Source organism: Gossypium hirsutum, chromosome D09 (assembly GCF_007990345.1).
Source record: "Gossypium hirsutum isolate 1008001.06 chromosome D09, Gossypium_hirsutum_v2.1, whole genome shotgun sequence".
NCBI lineage: Eukaryota > Viridiplantae > Streptophyta > Magnoliopsida > Malvales > Malvaceae > Gossypium > Gossypium hirsutum.
Window position 1 is genome coordinate 44,324,945 of NC_053445.1, and position 19,330 is coordinate 44,344,274.

At 32.4% G+C, this 19,330-nt stretch overlaps 2 protein-coding genes across 2 annotated transcripts; one reads left to right on the forward strand and one right to left on the reverse strand.

Moving 5' to 3' along the window:
* Positions 1 to 4,431: 4,431 nt before the first annotated feature.
* Positions 4,432 to 9,107, reverse strand: LOC107907693 (threonine dehydratase biosynthetic, chloroplastic). The gene is made up of 9 exons (XM_016835024.2): positions 8,566 to 9,107; positions 7,856 to 8,035; positions 7,497 to 7,766; positions 6,301 to 6,507; positions 5,645 to 5,893; positions 5,464 to 5,531; positions 5,151 to 5,268; positions 4,923 to 5,057; positions 4,432 to 4,846 (listed from the first exon to the last, which is right to left on the reverse strand). Exons 1-9 carry the CDS (start codon positions 9,019 to 9,021, stop codon positions 4,706 to 4,708), a joined length of 1,824 nt encoding a protein of 607 aa, XP_016690513.2. The 5' UTR covers positions 9,022 to 9,107; the 3' UTR covers positions 4,432 to 4,705.
* A 7,317-nt stretch (positions 9,108 to 16,424) lies between these two features.
* LOC107908732 (protein CHUP1, chloroplastic) lies at positions 16,425 to 18,223 on the forward strand. Its single transcript, XM_016835989.2, has 2 exons — positions 16,425 to 17,393; positions 17,500 to 18,223. The coding sequence occupies exons 1-2, from the start codon at positions 16,548 to 16,550 to the stop codon at positions 17,953 to 17,955; spliced, it is 1,302 nt and encodes a 433-aa protein (XP_016691478.1). The 5' UTR covers positions 16,425 to 16,547; the 3' UTR covers positions 17,956 to 18,223.
* The last annotated feature ends 1,107 nt before the right edge of the window (positions 18,224 to 19,330 follow it).

Consider the following 19,330-nt stretch of genomic DNA (forward strand, 5'->3'; position numbering starts at 1 on the left):
TGCCATAGGAGGTTTGAAGCAAGCTGGTTTCTTATATTTTTATACCACATCAGGAATCCGAAGATAAACGCGGAAAATAGAAAATATCAAACTAGTCTCTGAACTTTTACAACTCCTACAAATTGGCCTCGGTAAGTACATACGGCTAAACTTTTATGATTAATTGTTAATGTGGGAATGATTTAATGTATTAATTCATGTATTGTTGTTGAATTATGATTATTGTAAAAATGTGAAAATCAAATTGTAAGTTCAAATTAAGGGATATGCAGGATTGAGTACATACGTTCAGTAACCAATGATGAATTAACGAATAAGTCCATGGTGGATCCATGGCAAAGTGTGGAACGTAGGTATGATATTTTAGTGAATAAAACCATACTGAGTTATGAAACGTAGGTATGATATTTCAGTAACGAAAACCATACTGAGTTGTGAAAAGTAGGTATGGTATTTCAGTGAAGAAAACCATATTGAGTTATAACATTGTAAAGGATTCGAACAAATCGTGGCACCGGGCAAACGATGTACTCAAATCCGTAAGACGATCCTTAATTTGACAAGTATTTGTAAGTGCAATTGAAGCTAAATGTTGGAATATAAGTTAATATCTGATATTGAGCTCGATTGAGTAAATTCATTGTTTGAGATTGTGGTTGGCAGGAAATGTTGTATTATACTTGTTTATTATAATTGTTAGTGAAATTTTGGTGAGATTTTATTATGAGTCTATGAGCTTACTAAGCTTTCTGTAAGCTTACTTGTGTGTGTTTGTTATTTCTTGTAGATTGACGTATATACATATATGTTTGGAGGATCGAATCTACATCAAGGATCACACTATCAGATTTACACCGATAGATTTTGTTAAACATCTTTTTGATTTATATAGCATGTATAGGGGTTGAAGTAATAAAGTAATAGTATGAATGATTAAGTATGCAAAGTAAATCTGAATGTGATGGTTGTGGTAGATATTGAAATATACATGTTTTAGCTTGAAATGGTTGATTGTGTTTAAGTCCGATAATGCCTCGTACCTTGTTCCGGCGTCGGACACGGGTAAGGGGTGTTACATGAATGCTTGTGTTGGATTGGATTACATTAGAAGTTAGCTTATTGCACATGAATCATTTGTATATAATTGTATAAGGTAATGAAATGCATGAATTAGTGTCTAGGAATGACATATATTGGCTGAATGTGAAATGTATATGTTTGGTATTTGGGCTGCAAAATTTACAGGTTGATTTCATTTAGAATTTTACAGAAACAGCTTGTGACGTCGCAACGAGAAATAGCCTATAATGTCACGGAAAGACGAGGAACCTTGTTGTCTCATGAAACCAAACAGTTTGTCACGTCATGACGTTGATCTTGTAATTTGAAACTTTTACAATTTAGTCTTGATTCGATCTCAGTTAACATTAAAATTTTCGTAAGCTTGTATAAGTCTAAAAAATGTTTACTTATCTTGTTGTTTGCTTATAATGTTCATATTTGAATGTTAAAATGGATTTAATTGTGTTTCTTTTTATCGTAGTTGCTTTGACAACGAATCAACGAATGTGACACACATTCTGTCACATTGTTGCGTATCTGACTTGATTTCAATCAACCTTTTTGTTTGTGACACAATTCAATATTTGGTAGCAATTCAAATTGAGTGCTTAAAACAGGCGACCATCTATTTTCATTTAGGATTGGTGGGAATTTAGACTTCCATGCTTTCTAACAAGAAGCATTTTTCTGAAAAGTTTTTCTTTCCTAAGATTCATATTCTTGTGAAAAAATTCTGCCATAGAAAAGACCAGACAAACTGTGAATTTTATCCGGGATTCTCAGGTTTTCAAAAAATTATTAAACTTTTCTCAATTTTTTCAAATTTCAATCCAACGATTAAGTTTTCTTTTATTTTTCTTTCAAGTTTTAATCGGACGACTATTTTATTTTGAAGTAGTGTTTTTGTCACCCATACCCAAAATTAACTTATTTCTCTAAATTTCGAAAAAAAACGACTTATTTCCCTAATTAATTTTTAAACACGACATGTATGCCTAATTCCCCTTAAAGAAAATGCATTTATACATGATGTACCATCACCGGGTAAATAAATTTATATATTAACCATGTACTATGTCTTTAAAAAAAACGTGCATTGTAAAATATCATTTATTAAAAATTTTAATTATTTGTGTTTATTTTTAGGGTAAATTACACTAAAGATCATTTAATTATTAGTAATTTTATACTTTGGTTACTCAATTTTAAAAAGTTACAATTTCATCACTAAACTATTCAAAAATTACAAGTTCGTCACTGGCTCGTTAACTTTGTAACTAACGTTAGATGTGGCTATTAACTCACTATTCATCATAGAGTAAATTACACCCAAGGTCACTCAACTATTAGTAAGTTTATACTTTGACCACTCAATTTTTAAAAACTTACAAGTTGGTCACTAAACTATTCGAAACCTCCTTTGCAATTGTATTCCAACAATCTTGCCACCGTCTGACCTCCTCTTTCAATTTTATGACTTAACTATCTTTGAAATTGCCATGATGGAGAAGCTCTTTGATCTTTGTTCGCCACTGCCGAATGGCCCCCCTAACTCTGATATGTTCCTATTCTCAATGAGACTTTCTTGTTGACCTTTTGGATTAAGCCTCTATTGCCTAGAACTTTTTGACTAACTCTCAACTAAATATGGTATATCAAGTCTCCTTTCTTTTTTATTTTTATTCTCTTTTCTTAGATTTTATTGTGTCCACTAGTTTGTAAGTCTTGATTGGGGCTTGTTGAAACATGGGACCTTTTTCCTTTTTTATTTTCCTTTTCTTTTTGTATCATTATTTACTTTAGTTGTCGTTGCGGTGATATTTGGTTGTTGATTCAAGGTAAGGATATGTGAATAGCTTAGTTGTGGATTTTCTAAGATTATGGTTTTGGTCAAGGGGGAAACAAAATGGTGAATGAGTTAAGAATGAAGGATTGCTGTGTTGCTTAGGTTAGAGGTGAAACATAGAGATATGTTGCAATTTAATCCCTGTACTATTAAAAGAATCAAATAAGGTCAAATTGGATCAATTTAATCATTGTACAATTTAATTTCAAACAAATTATTTCATTTGTGGAATCATAAAAAAATTTTAAAATATAACTCTACTAAACAATAAAGGACATTTTTAAGCCGTAAATGTTAGCTTTCCTAAAATTTGACCTTATCTAATTTTTTATAATGCAGAGACAAATTTAATCCATTTAATAATAGGGGGATTGAATTTTGTACATTGAATCTTTATTTTTTTTATTCTCTTTTCGATTTTATCTAGCCATTAACCTTCTTTATTTAGCTTAAAAAACTATCTTGCTTTTGACTTAAAAAATTAATTTGATTTGAAAAGTAATTTTTAAACTCAATCGTAAACAAAACCTAAATAAAAACTCGTACGTAATTCATGCATAATAGATTGTTTCTAGTTTTGCACTATGATAGGCCTTAGATGGCTTGGTTATTAATAGCCCATTATACTAATGCATTTTAACCTCTATGAAGACTCTGAAATATATATTTAAGTATAAAGATTGCAATTATAAATAATATAAACTTAAATGTTTATAATTATAATAAACTATTATGAAACATAATTCAATCGATAATAAAAATATATCCGAATCGAATCAATAATATATTTACACATGAAAAAATATAAACCATAATAAAATATAAATGAGAATTCATATGTGATTACACAATATGAGACTTGAATATGAGTTCTCAAAGTCTCGATCTTACTATTAAACCAAGACTTCATTAGCAAAGTCCATATATTATATTTAATGAACTAATAATGTATAAATTTCATATACCATCAATGAATAATGTAATATATAAACTAGCTATATATACATATTTATGCTACAAAATATAAGAGTAAATTTTAGTTACAGCTATCGCCTTCCATTTGAGTTTCATTATCATCTACAACAATGTCCCGTGCATACAAGCAACAATTGTCTATTCATCCAAAAATCAATATCACATGGTAAATTGAACTATTATCTTTAGAAAAAAAGGAATTTGATTTTTCACCTCATGCATATACTGGTAAGCTATTAAGCCATGTGAATCGATAAGAGGCACTTACATGGAGGACATGATAATTAAATATTTAACTTTTGAGTAACTAATGAGTAGATGATAAAATGTTATTGAAAAGTTATGCATTATATTCGTAAGCTATGCCATTTGCACATTAAGCCATAAGAACTGACAAGAGGCACTTACACAGACATGATAACTAAACTTTTGACTAACCAAGGCATAGATTATAAAATGTGACTTTCAAGATTATTGGTGAAAATGAAACTGTAATTAAGAAAATGTAGTATAAGTGAATTTTACCAGAAAAAGGAGATACTAATAGATTATTGGAGCAACGGTACCAAGATAGATTATTAACTGATTCAAAGCATCAAACACATATATATGCATGTGTGATAGTACATAGCAAGAAAACTAGTAATCTACCAAGGCAGCAGTAACCAAAACCATATATTACAAAAAATGAATGAGAATAACCACATGACCTGGCTATTCCACTAGCGATTAAGAGGATTGGAAAGCCCCTTTCCATCTGCTTCATGGCTTTCTCTAAGATGTGAACTGAGCCTCTCCCTGCTACTTGGGAATTAAATCTAACTAGTGCATCAAAAGTTGAAAGTTCTCGTCATCATTTACCAGTACATATTCATATCCGAGGCTATCAGCACGATGGATAAACTCATCCTCCTCACTCTTTGAGACTTGGATTCCAACCAAAACATTTGCTCCTGTTTCGCCCTGTTGGATGGGATATATCAGGATTAACAATTTTTTCAATAAAAAACAACTAGAAATAGAGTCTTTAGATGCTAACCTGACCACGATAATGGAACAAACTAATATTCCAGCGTGGACTAAATGTGTCTAAGAACTTCATCAAAGCACCAGGCCTCTCTGGGAAAATAAACCGGCACAGAACCTCATTTTCAACATCCGATCTGCCTCCCATCTGAAAGAGATAAATAAAAAGCATTAGCCAAGGCTGCACTTGTGCCACCGCCAAAAATCAAGTAAATGGAAAAAGAAAAATAACGATAATTACCAAATACCGCAGGTGATCTTTAACCAAATCACTTGCTGTAAGATTGTAAGTTCTAAGTTGAGAAGATTCCATCCTCTGCTTCATTGCTTCAAGTTCAGAAACTGTGTGAACACCAACACTGCAAACAACATTGATGGATGATGGAATGCTCTTAGTTCTTATATTTCTGAATATTGAATCATCCTTTGAATAACCAACACAAAACACAGCCATGGAAAGAAAAATCCTAAGTTCAACACACTTGCATAGAGAAATAATACATGCATGATCTTATTGAATTTCATTAGTCACTAAAAACAGACTGATAACCAACCTGTACAAAACAACAGCTTTATCAGCAGTACATCTATATTTGAACTCAGTGATATTCATAGGCCCCATCTGTCAAATCCCAATGGTTAATGGTTATTTTTACTTATATTATTTGGCAATACAAATGAAAAAATTGGTAATCTTGTAGAAAAGTTAAAATTCTAAAAATTGCAAAGAAATACCATTTCACAAAATTGCTTGAAACTTCCAGGTTCCTCTGGCAAAACAGTTGCAAGCACTGCCTCCTGTTGTCTACCCACATTAGCCAGTTCAGTAACCACTCTAAGCTTATCAAAATTCATGTTTGCACCGCTAGTTATTGCTGCAACATTCTTCCCCTTAATGCCGTAATATTTGCAATATGCTTCAGCTCCTGCAAGGGCTAGGGCACCTGCTGGCTCAAGAATGCTTCTCTTCTCTTCAAACATATCCTGCAATACAAGCAGTACAGTTGTAAATCCCTAAGCATCCAAAGATCCATGGGTTAATTAGATGGCCATCAGGTATCTAATGAAAAAAAAATGCACTAGTCATACGTAAGATATAAAATAAGTCCCGGAGTGAAAAATCGAAAACATAATAAGGGCTTCTAACATCTGTAACATTGAGAATAAATAATTAGAGAACAAATTATAACATAGACAGGCCACTCTCTTTTCCAAAAAGGTAAATAGCATACCAGCAAACTGCATCTAAAATTCAATTCAAACACCCAAAACATGAGAGACAAACCAGAACCTGTTTATTATAAGTGACTGTGATGTCCTCTTAACAATAGAAAGGAGAAAAAAAATCAGGCAAATCGAATAAATGAAATTTTGAAACATCAAAGTCATACCTTTATAGAGGCACAAATAGCATCACGGCTAACAAGAACGACACCATCCACCAGTTCTCTACATATGCTGAAGGTTTCTTCGCCAACCTCCTTAACAGCTACTCCATCAGCAAAACCTCCAACCTTCTCCAACATCACTCTTTCACCATGATGCAGTGACAATGCCATTGCATTTGCATCAAAAGGCTCCACTCCAATAATTTTCACCTGTAAAATAATACAACACTAAGTGCTGTGGATCAAATGATGAATTATGTCATGTAGCAAGGAACAAGCTCACTCATTATCATTTCAGACAAAAGTAAACAATATAAAATTAATATAAATAAGCTAAAAGCCTAAAACTACTCATCAAAAAAAATCAATTTCACAAGGAAAAAAAGAACAGAAAGAAAATATGAAAGTGAATTAATACGTAAGTGTTTACAGCTGTATAACCTAAGGTTTCAGTTATGCACTTAACAGTAGGAGGTCAGGTCTCTAGGTAGACCAGAACAGTATGATTGATGTTGCTTGCAGAATGAAACCAGAGTTGAATGAAAAAAGATATTTAAAAGCAGAACATAAGAATAAGATAGCCTCAGATTTCGACCAGTTTATTAAGAGGTTCCCTCACATATTATACAATTATGAGATAACACACATCAAGAATTTAAAGTCACCTCTACTATTTTGACATAATTGGCGGTCCTCAAGGTTACGTTAAATTTGAAACAGACCGAGCTCTAAATAACTAAATTAGTCAATGTTGCTATTTGTCATGCCAGTCAGATGCATGCTTCTACATCTTCAACTTTTCAAGTTCATCTATTTCTGTAAGGCAGAATTGCCATCAATGGATAATATTCAATTGAAAACTATCCTATTGTAGTTTTATGAAGATCCTAAGCATCTGAACAGAGTGCCTATTATGCTATGTCAACAGAAGAGCCCAGAAATGGAATAAGCTGCCACAGAATTGGAAATAAAAAGATTAAAGCAAGTCTAGCAAGTAGCAACTATCTGAAGGGCCAACTTTAACCAAAAACTAATAAAATTTCAAGCATTGGAATTAAAATGATGATCCAAGGCTCAATAGGTATGAAAAGGAAAGAAGTTGAGGATCATGATGCGGCATGCACTTGCCATCTACTAGGAAACTATGACAACCTCCAGCATTATGAAATAGTAGAGGTCCATAGAAAGAAACGACATACCTCCGGGGAAACCCTCTTTACATATGCAGCAATGCCAGCTATAAGCCCACCACCACCAACAGGTACAAAGATTGCATGCAATGGGCTCTGCATTTGGCGCACAATCTCCATCCCAACAGTGCCTTGCCCGATGATAACGTCTGGGTGATCAAACGGGGGTATAAAGGTGCGACCTTCCTCTTTAGCCCGTTTTTTAGCATATGCTTGTGCCTCATCATAAGAATCTCCAATGAGAACAACAGTTGCACCCAACCTCTCTACAGATTGCCACTGCAAAATATGAAACCACATCTCAAATTTAGAAATCTTATAAGCAATGCAATATTGCAATTGATAAAAGAAGATCACGAAAAAAGTACCTTAATTTCTGGTGTGGTAACAGGCATAGCAATTACAGCATTGCAACCAAGTCTCTTGGCAGACAATGCAACCCCTTGGGCATGATTTCCTGCTGATGAGCAAATAACCCCTCTTTCTAGCTGCTCCTTTGGAAGCTTTGCCATCATATTATAAGCTCCACGAAGCTTAAAAGAGAAAACCTGAAAATTTGAAACATCAAATATGTAAGCAGTTCATCTGAATGAACATGAAAAAGATGTCAAAATTCATCCTTCAAGTTTATATTGAACTACAAAATAAAGGGTTTTCACTTTGGCAATTCATTAACAGATGCCAACAAATAAAAGGAAAATTCAACTAAAAACCATGTGACAATTACTTGCAACAACAATTCCTCTCAGAGCAAATAAATCAAAAATAAAAAAAGAAAGAGCTAAATTCAAGCTGAAAAAATCACTCCACAGAAGTCAACATAAGTAAAGCAAAAGCACGATCATGATCATAGAGTATAAACGGCCAAATCTCCCAAAACCCACCAACATAGAAACAAATATCATTAGAAATGAAAACTCAAAAATAATAATTCATCAAAATTCAAGAAATATGAATTAAAAAGCATAAACCACACCCTCAAAAGATTGCAAAATTTAAATGAAAGTCAAACACTTAAAATCACTAAACAATCCCCCTCGGAAATTTAATCTTTTTAAAGAATTAAGTATTTGCTTACAGGCTGTAAATCTTCTCTCTTGAGCCAAATTTGATTGCCCAATCGTTCAGAGAGCTTAGTCGCCAACTGTAATGGGGACTCTACCGCCACATCGTAAACCTTAGACGACAAGATATTGGTTAAATAACCCATCGCATTGATTACGTCGTGGTTTCCTTCATCCACCGAGCGTTCCGGTGACGCACCTAAGTATCCAGACGGATACTGCAGGGAATTAGCAGGCACCTTCTTACGCGGCACGGAAGGAACGGCTGCAAAACTCGACGAAACGACATCGGTTTCGCGATAAGTAACGGTGGGAGAAGAGATCTCAGCTGTCGGTTTAGACGCAGCGACTCTGATCAAAGGCAGGTTACATTTCTTCGTAATGTGGGGCCCAACAAAGGGTGTCTGAGGGACCCTCTCTTTGTGGCGGAGTAGTAGCGGCTGAGGTGGTGAGAGGCGGAAAGCCTCCATTCTCCTTCAAAATTTTTGAAAAAAAAAAGGGTAAGAAAAACCGTGTCAAAAGGAAAATGTGTTATTCTAAGGAGTCGGGCGGCTTCGGTCGGGACATTATTTTGTATATATAAGAGGTTTTTGGTTTGGCGCAATTTTGGACTGTACAAAGCAACCAATTAATAATTCACACGTGGCTTAAGCCTCTTACTGCTGGTAAATTAAATTTTAATTAGAAAGAGACTAACAATGTCTTTAAAAAGTTACTAAAATAATAATTTTTGTATAAAATAAAAAAATTTATTTTACCTTAAAAATAAAATTTATTTATAAAATAAAAAATTATATTTATATATTTATATTTTGATAAATTAAAAAAAAGCACATATACATAAATGAAAATCATCAACCAAAACTGTGTCTAAATCATAAATATAGCATAATCTAATTTAAAATCTTGACTTCATCATTATAACTTCTGTTAGTTTATTTAAATTATTAGGTGTAACATAATTTAATTGCAAGAGTTAGATAAGATGATAATATTTTTCTTATATTTATTAGTGGTTGAGGGTTCGATTCTCTTCTTAAATATGAAACAAGTTTAAAACTTGTGGCCTTAATTTATCTACAAAATGCGAATAATTAATTAGTAGATTCGCTCTCATAAATAATTTAAGAAATAAAAAAAAATTTAAAATTAATGCTCTATATCACTATTATTACCAAGAAACCTACCTAAAAGAATGGGCATTGCCATGGCAGGCAGGACTCTTGCCCACCTAAACGAACGAATTGCCTTTTAGACCCTCCTGGGTACACATTCTCCATCCATTTAGGCTAACCAAATTGGCCCATAGCCTATTTTTGTAATAACTTTACATGGTCTGTCCTAGTTGGGTGCCATTTTGTGCCACTGTGCTGCTGGGAGATTGGCCTCTGTGTTCTTCATTACCAAGTTGCGAATTTGGAATTGTTTGTTATGTAGTTAAGGTTTGGGTCTATTTCTTTTTGGTGATTTAAGTTAAGGTTTTCTATGCGTTTGGTGTCTAAAGTTACAAGTTTGAGAGTTGAATCAACAAAATTATTATTTTTTCTAACTCAAGAAGCGACAGGGTATAAGACTAATTACATAACTGAACTTGAGTGTAAGCATGAGGATAGAACCTAACAGAAATATGATTGTCGAGAAAGAAATCCACCAAACGGTATATAATATATAATAGGGGCTCACAATCATGTGCAAAAGAGACAATATTGCTCAGTCAAAATCCTACAAAAGATTGAAAAAACAATTGATAACTTTCTTCCAAGCATGTGGCAAAAAAGAAAAAGTTAAAACCATGGTTGTTAACATTTTCTATATCATAATATGCTACAAATGTCATTTCCTTTATTTATTTATGCAGCATGACTCATGATTAAAACCAACAAAAAAGATTAGATGTTTTGAAATTTTATTAATTGTTTTTGACTGCATATGCGTTATCATGTCTAAAAAAGGACCACTGGAACATTAATAAAAGGGTTAAAGATGCTCTTTTTTTTTCTAATAAAAAATTGTAAGCTGTTTGATTTTTAGTTGGTAGGAAAAAAAAAACATTCTCACTTCGAGGTTTGTTTATTGGCGATTACAGTATTTCTAAGTGGGCTCCTTTTAAAAGCTTTGCCTTTATAGCATTTATGGGTTTGGGGCTACCATATATTGAACTAGAAGTTAGAGCCGGATGTCCATGGCCTGACCCGCCCCGACATGTTTAGACTTGGAAAATAACATGTGTTACTATTTACTAATTATTTTTTTTAATTATCTAAATAAATTGATTATTTACAAAAATAATCTAAAAATGACATATTTTGTATAATGCATGTTGGTGCCGGCCATCTCACCGCCAACACCACCCTTTATCATCTCGTAATGATTACTCGATGATTGCTCAATCTATAAAAATTAATTTTTTTGTCCACACTGTGTTCATCGTCACCAATATGTATTTTTTTAAATACACTTTAAAAGTACTTTTATTTCGGGATTTAAAAGAAAAAACAATATTTTAATAGATGTCAGCGTTCACGTTGCCGACATCGGTTCAAATTTCTTAAAAATTGATTTTTTTTGTGTTAACGTTCACATTGCCGGCATGCACCAGTTCAATTTTTTTAAAAAATAATTTTTTTTTCTTTTTTGGTGTCAGTGCTCTTATTGCCGATACCGATGTGGTTTTTGAAAAAATTTTGGTTGGCATGCTCTGGTTGTCGGGACCGGTGCTATTTTTTAAAAAAGCCAAAGACACTTTATCATTGACGAAAGACTGCGGCGTTGCCATATTTGTTGTCGATAACCACACCTCCCCCACTACCAATATCTTTTTCCTCTGCTTGTTGCTACCACCATGCAACGCTTTTTGCCACCTACTTTTTGTTTTTGAAGCGACCGACATTGGCTTATTCAGCATTGTGGCTTCATTCGAAAAAGCTAAGGAAAAATGAAAAGAAAACATGAAGAGAAAAAAGCAAGGCAAATGCATGAACAAGAAAAATATAGACTTGAGAAATAAAACAATTAATGATAACTTGTAAACGGCATGATCAAATGAAAGGACAAATCAGAAAAAAAAATAGTAAAATAATTATTCGCGAAAAGAAAAAGAAATTGAGTTGATAAATTCAACTTTCAATTTTATGGTTGCAATGTATTTACTTAACATAAAATATATTTTTATTCTTAAAAAAAAAGTTTTATACGGGGAGTAAAAGTTTAAAGAATTGAAGGGTTGAAATAAAATTTTTATTGTAATTAAATTCCATTCATTGTTTTAATTATGTTAATTTAATTGGCCTAAAAAATTAAGGGATTGAAGAATTTGAAATGGAACTTAATTACAATAAAGTTGTCATTAATTATATTAATTAATTACTGTAATTACATTAATTAATGGAAATTAAAAGTTTAAGAAAATGAAGAGTTTGGAATGAAACTGTAATTTCTTAAACTTTTAATATACAATTTTTTTTGGAGAATAAAAATATCTTTTATATTAAGTAAAGTACATTAAAACCATAAAATTGAAAGTCAAATTTATCAGCTCAATTTCTTTTTCTTTTTGGGAATAATTATTTTACTATATTTTTTGTTTTTGATTTGTCTTTTCGTTTGACCTTGTTGGCATCTTATTTATTTTACAATTAATTAATCTTGTTACTGGAGAAGGGATTATATGAAACTATGATTCCATGTCATCCTTATCCATTTCCAAGGAGAATAACAAATCAGATTTTTTTTCTCTTCATTTTCAGCTTTTTCCTCTTGAAAAAATTTAAATCCATTTGAAAATGCTAAAAATGAGGAGGAAAAATCTGATTTGTCATTCTCCTATTGAAAAGAGATAAGGATGGCGTGGAATCACAGTTTCATACAATCCTTTCTCTTTGTTACTGTTATATTTCCCAAGTCTATATTTTTTTGCTCATGCATTTGTGTTGTCTTCTCTCTTCCTCTTTTCTTTTCATTTTTCCTTAGCTTTTTCGAATCAAGCCACAATGTTGAATAAGTCAATGTCATTCGCTTCAAGAACAAGAAGCAGGTGGCGAAAGCGTTGTATGGTGATAGCAACAAGTAGAGGAAGAAGACACTAGCGGTGGAAGAGGTGCAGTTAGTGGCAACAAATATGGCAACGCTGCAGTCTTCCATTAATGATAAAGTGTCTTCGGCTTTTTTAAAAAAGGTCACTGATCCTAACAATCAAAGCATGCCGCAAAAAAAGTTTCAAAAATCACATCAGTGCCGACAACGAGAAATCGACACCAAAAAAGTAAAAATAATTTTTTATATTTGAATCTATGTCGGCAACATGAACATCGACACCTATTAATATATATTTTTTAAATCTCAGAATATCAATATTTTTAAAATGTATTTGAAAAAAATACATACTGGTGTCGGCGAACACAATGCCGGCACAAAAAATTCATTTTTTTATAAATCGAGCAATCATCAGGCAATCATTATAGGATGATGGAGGGTGATGCCGATGGTGAGATGGTCGACACCAACATGTACTGTAGAAAACATGTCATTTTCGTACAAGATTTTGCACCTGAGTTTATTTTCGTAAATAATCAATTTATTTGGGTTAGCTTTAAAAAAAAACCTACAAAATGATCACTAAACTATTAGAAAGTTTTCATTTATGCCATTAGACTATTATAATTGTTGATGTATGGTCTAGTCCATTCACACTGCCTACACCAATTGAAAGATCTTATTTCTTTTGTCTTCTACAGTTCAAGTTTGTAACGTGCCAAACACGACCCTATAATAGGATTCGAGTATAGTGTGTCACTATATGAAAACAAACTAACTTTAAAACATTTCGGCAGAAGCTTTGAATAATTCTAACAAAGTTATAGATATAGAATTATTTTAGCTGTTATTTTACTAAGGTGAAAGAAGTATCATTAATTCAAAAATAATATACAAGTCATATGGTGTTTAAGTTCAAATATGGTAACTTTGTAAACAAATTGTATTAACTTAAACCAAATATTAGTACTTCATAAAAATCTCATCAAAACAGAGTCTTAACAAAAAAGTTCTATCTGCAATTCATTTTCAAAATACAGTTACGCGCCACCCCCATAAGACATGCATGATACAGACACAAAGCAGTCAACTCATAATCGTAACAGCACTCTGGCATTGTCCTTGAATAGATTCTTCCTTCTATCAACAATCCTAAAAAGGAAAAAGGAATAACAAAGTAAGTTAGTTTGAACTTAGTGAGTTCCAAATAGAAAAAATTTATACAGTGCATTACTTAGTACATTAACCAAACCTTCTTGAAGATCATACATGAACTACATAGAATACACTCACTGGCGTATACAAAACATAGATAGACTCAACATGCCAGCTTACTTATCCTTTAGGCGTATACTGTACGCCAACTTAACATAACTCAGACAAATCCATCTTTATACCAGCCACGTACCCAAAATACATAATCAGAAGCATATCTTCAGACTTATTCACAATCATTCTCCCTCTTAACTCCTCATATCATTTTCGTTCAGAATAGCATGTTTTATCATGATTTGTCAATCTGGTTTGCAATATATCTACCCTACCGGAGGCTACACAAACATATCTCCACATTCTCGTCACCACATATCAAATCATATCGTATCATACATATCAAAAGCAAATGGTAGTGACTTAAGCATGAAGAATGACACTTACTTCATTTTACAGACAGACTGTACTCAGACTGATAACTATGGATAACCATTATCCACACAAACATCTTTCATTCATTATTCACTCACACACTTTTCATCCTTTACAGAGGAAGAATACTTACCTTATACGAAATATAAAATAAAGAAACTATAGTACATGGAAATAAGAAGGAACTCATTAAAAACTCTAACACAAGTATATAAAGCAGGTCCCTTTCCCTTATCACTTGGACCTTCGTTATCTTCTTGAGCAATACGTTGGTACTAACGTATGAGTTAGTCGAATGCTGCAAACCTTACTTCAAAGGGGTTTTCCAAACTTAAGTTTTCAAAGAGTTTTCAACGAAAAATCAAGAAAGAAGAAGAAAACATAAATGTGTTCAGAAAGACCATCGCTATCCTTATATACTTGAGCTCGGAGACAATTATTAGTGGAAAAATCAGATAATTTCACTAACTCTCTTGATTCCCGTGATTAAGTGCTCTTAACTTAATTTAAGTCTTATCATCTATAGTAGTCTAATTCTGTTTTAACTAAGTCTCAACTTAACTAATTCAAATTACCATACTTAAATAATAAATAAATCTAAACAATTGCAAACTTACTGAGTTCACCCAAAACATCTGAGTTGGGTGAATACTTAAAGAAAAGTCTGCCAAACCACAAAACACGCTAAAACAAAGAGTTCGTCAAATGATGCATCACACAGAATCCTATATTTAGTCAAAACAAACACTTTACTTACTCATATCTATCCTTATTTTACCAATAACACACCAAACAATAATCAGATACAGAGACTTCGTCAGGCGAGTTGTTACAAATTTTTTCATGAAACAACTTTGAACATCACAAATTTAAAAATTTGTGAACTAAATTCCAAACAATTTTCTTTTCTGGTCTCTAACATTGGCCATCAAATCGACCTGGATCTAAATTATGTTCTTCTACTCATTAACAGGGACTGATCCATCATATCGATCATCAAACTTTAAAAAAAAAAGAAAAACTTAACAACCTAGTGACTTAAATAAAAACTCCCAAATAGTTTAGTGACTTAAATGAAAATTTTTAGATGGTTCAATTATTATTTTGTAACTTTTTTGAAGTTAAGTGACTAAAATGTAAACTTACTTTTAGTTTGGTAACCTTGATGTAGTTTACCCTAATAATTATTTTAGTGTTGGTCATAGGTGCACTAAGGTTAAACTATGCCATAAGTCTTTACACTCTTCGTAATTTTAGAATTTTGTCTTTTTACTTTAATTTCTAGAAATTTAGTCCCTCTACTTTTCATTTAACAACTCAATTTTTGTCTTGCATTAAAATCCATCGTCTAGGTCGAGTGTAGGGTGTTACATTTCATATTTCAAAATTCGAGTCTAATTGTTAATACTAAATAAATTTATTAACTCAGGATCGTTGCAACATCATTTTTTTAGTTATATAGCTATCAAGTGAGCATTTTTTTTATTTTAAAATGTTACACCAACAAATGTAACCGTGTTAATAATTAGACTTAATTTTTGAAAACTAAAAAATAAAATAACGAAATTCCCAAAAATAAAAGTATAAAAAATTAAATTTTAAATTTATTAAAAAATACAAAAAAAAACTTGTAACACTAATAAAGCACCTTTTTTTTTAATCTCCTTTTATATATTTAATTTTTACTCTACAATTACCCTCTCAACTCTTCTTAGAGTAGCATTGACCTTTTATATATATATATATATTAGTGTAATCCACAATCATGTTATGATAGTGAAAAATGAAATTTTAGGTATCACCATACATAAATATCATGTATTGGTATTAATTATTAAGTGTGTTTGAATTTAAGTATTCTTATATGTTATAAAAATAATTGCATTAATATTGATTCAAAACAACAACAAATATTATTTAACAATCTAATAAATTTATTGAAAGGAATATGATAAGGTGTGATGGGTGAATTGTCTGATTATGAAAGTTGGCTAAACATAAAGAAAAATAACGGTTAAGCAACACAAAAGGAATCAGATTCCAGATGACAAAATGAAAATGAAGTTATGAACTAAGGCTTTAGAGTAGTCAAAAAGCAACCACCATTTAACCTATTCCTATAAGCCAAGAAAAGTTATGTTAACATAAAGGTTAAGAATCTTTCTCTTTATACCTTTATATATAAAACACTTAAGCACAGATTTATCATATACCAACTCTAATAAACCTTTCCCAAATTTTCCTTGTTTTGCACAGAAAGAGAGCTTACAATCAGACTTAACATTCAAATTCAGAAATTGATTTTTTTTTTTTTTTTGTGATGGAAAGTTCATCATCAAGAGCTGAAGTAATAAAGCCAATGCTTCTTAAAGCTGGCATTCCCTTGGCACTCTCTGTTGCAGGTTTTATCTATGCCAGGATCATTGCCAAAAGAAGAATAAACCTACAAGTTTCTTCAATGGAAACCCAGATAAGTCCCCTGGAAACTGATCCTCAACAGTTTAGATCAAGTGAAGGTATACTTTATCCTACATCTTCTACAAGTGGAGATGATGGAGAAAATATTTGTACAAGTACTGACTTTACAAGCATGATTGCAAGTTCTGAAATTCAGAACAGAATTGCTTATGGAGAAGAGATTTTAGGCCTAAGATCCCGAGTCGAAGAGCTTCAAAAGAGAGAATGGGAATTAGAAAGGAAGTTTCTTCGTTTCGTCGATCTTAAAGAACAAGAATCTGTGCTTATGGAGCTTAGGAACATGTTGTTGATGGAGAGTTTGTGTGTTGAGTTCATGGATAGAGAAATTTCATCCATGGAGGCCGAGAACAAAAGGGTCGAAAACATAGTTATGGAATTTGTAAGAGTTGTGGAGCAGATTGAGCATTGGAAATCACAGAATGGGTTGCTTGAGAGAAAAGTAAAGAGGCTTTTGAGAAAAACAAAAGGCCTAGACAAACTCATAGGAGAAAAAGATTTGAAGATTCAAGCTAAAGATGCAGAAATTAGAAGAAATGGGGAAGAACTACAAGGAAGAAGCAATGTTATCAAGAAACTAGAAGATGAAATGAGGGACCTCAAATGCTTGACTCTTCAATTGCAGGATCAGAAAGATGAGCTTTCAAAGAAGTTGGAATTAGCAGAGGTTTCACATTCATCAATCTCAAAGGTTTGTAAATTTTAATTTTAGGAACAAACTTTTTGTACTATGCTAATCCGACTCCTCATTTAAGTACGCATATCCTCAAACTGTGACCCAACTCGTGTGTTTTCAGAGTGCAGAAGAGGGGATAACCAGGGAGGAATACACGCAACTTGCCAATGAATATGAACAAGTTCAAAAGGAAAGAAGTGATGAATTAACGGAGCTTACTTACTTAAGATGGTGCAATGCATGCTTGAGATACGATCTGAAGCGATATCAACTGCTGCAAGAGTATATCCAGGGGAGCAAGGATCAGCTGGAACAAGACTTTGAAGAAGGTGGAGAAAGTGTAGGATTTAGAGTAGAAGAGCAGCTAGGCAGTCCAAAAATGGTGGAGCCTCGCTTTGGTGTTGCAAAAGGTGGCGAAGTTAGCTCCAAAAGACAGAAATTGCTTAAAAAATTCAAGAAATTGGTGGATGGAAAAGGCAAGCATGAAAGGAAGTGCTTTGGCAGACATTCAGTTTGTGATGAAATGCAAGATCAGGAACATGTCGTTCATGCAAGGAATTCATGTTCTAGTATTTAACAATTTCAGGTTTATCACTGAATAATGCTAACTTGGAGACTTATAAAATCCATGTCAATGAGAAACCTGCAGTTAGAAGTAAAAACAACAGCAGCAGCAGCAGCGGCAGCTTGGGGAAAATGTGTAGAATAAATGGTGATGACATAGTTTAAAAGTCCATTGATAGACTCAGATCCAAATGGCTAAAATTGGATCATATATGTAGCCCAAATTTGGGTTTAATCTTAAGGGGCTTTGTCCAATAAAAAAGCAATATTTTATGAATGAAGGAAAGCCATCGTTGCCCATTTTCCTATCTGTGTCATAAATCAGTCTAAAATATGTTCAAGTAATGTGTCAAATCTGGGCATGCCCCCACCCAAGTACCTATCGATGTCAACATTCCAACCACTAAAAAGTAAAACCTGTTAGTTGGTGGATATGATATTTCCTTTAATATCATTATATTTTCAATCTCTTTCCTAAATTCCAACAACGTTTTAATTTTGTCTTTTGAGTTTTTTTATTACATAAGGATGAGAAACAATTTTAAATTATATATATTTATCTAACATGTAGGGGACAGCTAACTTAAAATTTTTAATTTTTGCCTTAAAAAATTAATTTTCAAAGACACTCATTCATATTCAATTAAAATATTGAAAAAGAAAACATAAAATTTATCTAGAGAATCATAACGAATTAAATCGAAGTTCTACAAAAATATAATTATGTTGTTCTTTTTAGGAATTATAATTATATTTCATTTATTTATTTTGACATCTTTTTCGTATAATGTAAGTTATCACTTCACTCAATCTTTGATTACTTTTTAATTAAATGAGTTATTCTATTTTTACCTTGATATTTGTATAAACAAAATTCTAATTTTATTTCAACGTTATTGATTCGAGGAACATAAAAGCAGCGCATCTTATGTGATTATGCATCAATATCATAACCACATGATTCTGACAGTGCTCATACTGAATGCTTTGGGATTGTTGATTTGATTAAATTTTCTGGGGAAATTCATTGTTATTAGTCATAGTTTTATATTTCAATAAAAATCAAGAGCGATTGTAAAATGCTAAGGACGATGAAGATGGGAGATAAGTAAAAGCAAGCAACCATGATATGAATGTGTTTCCAATAATTTGCAAAACCGGAGCACAAGTAGTGGGTATACACAACTCCGACAAAGAGGTGCGTTTGTTTCATGGCAATACGGCTAACACTGAGGATACTTGTTTGTTGGGCGGACACAAGAATGCAAATGATCAGAATAATATTTGGAATTATTGTTGAGACAAGGGCACCATCATGCTGGACTGACCTATCGGATATGGCATCCATAGATACCACCAACCTTTTACTTTCACTGTCTCATCTTTTC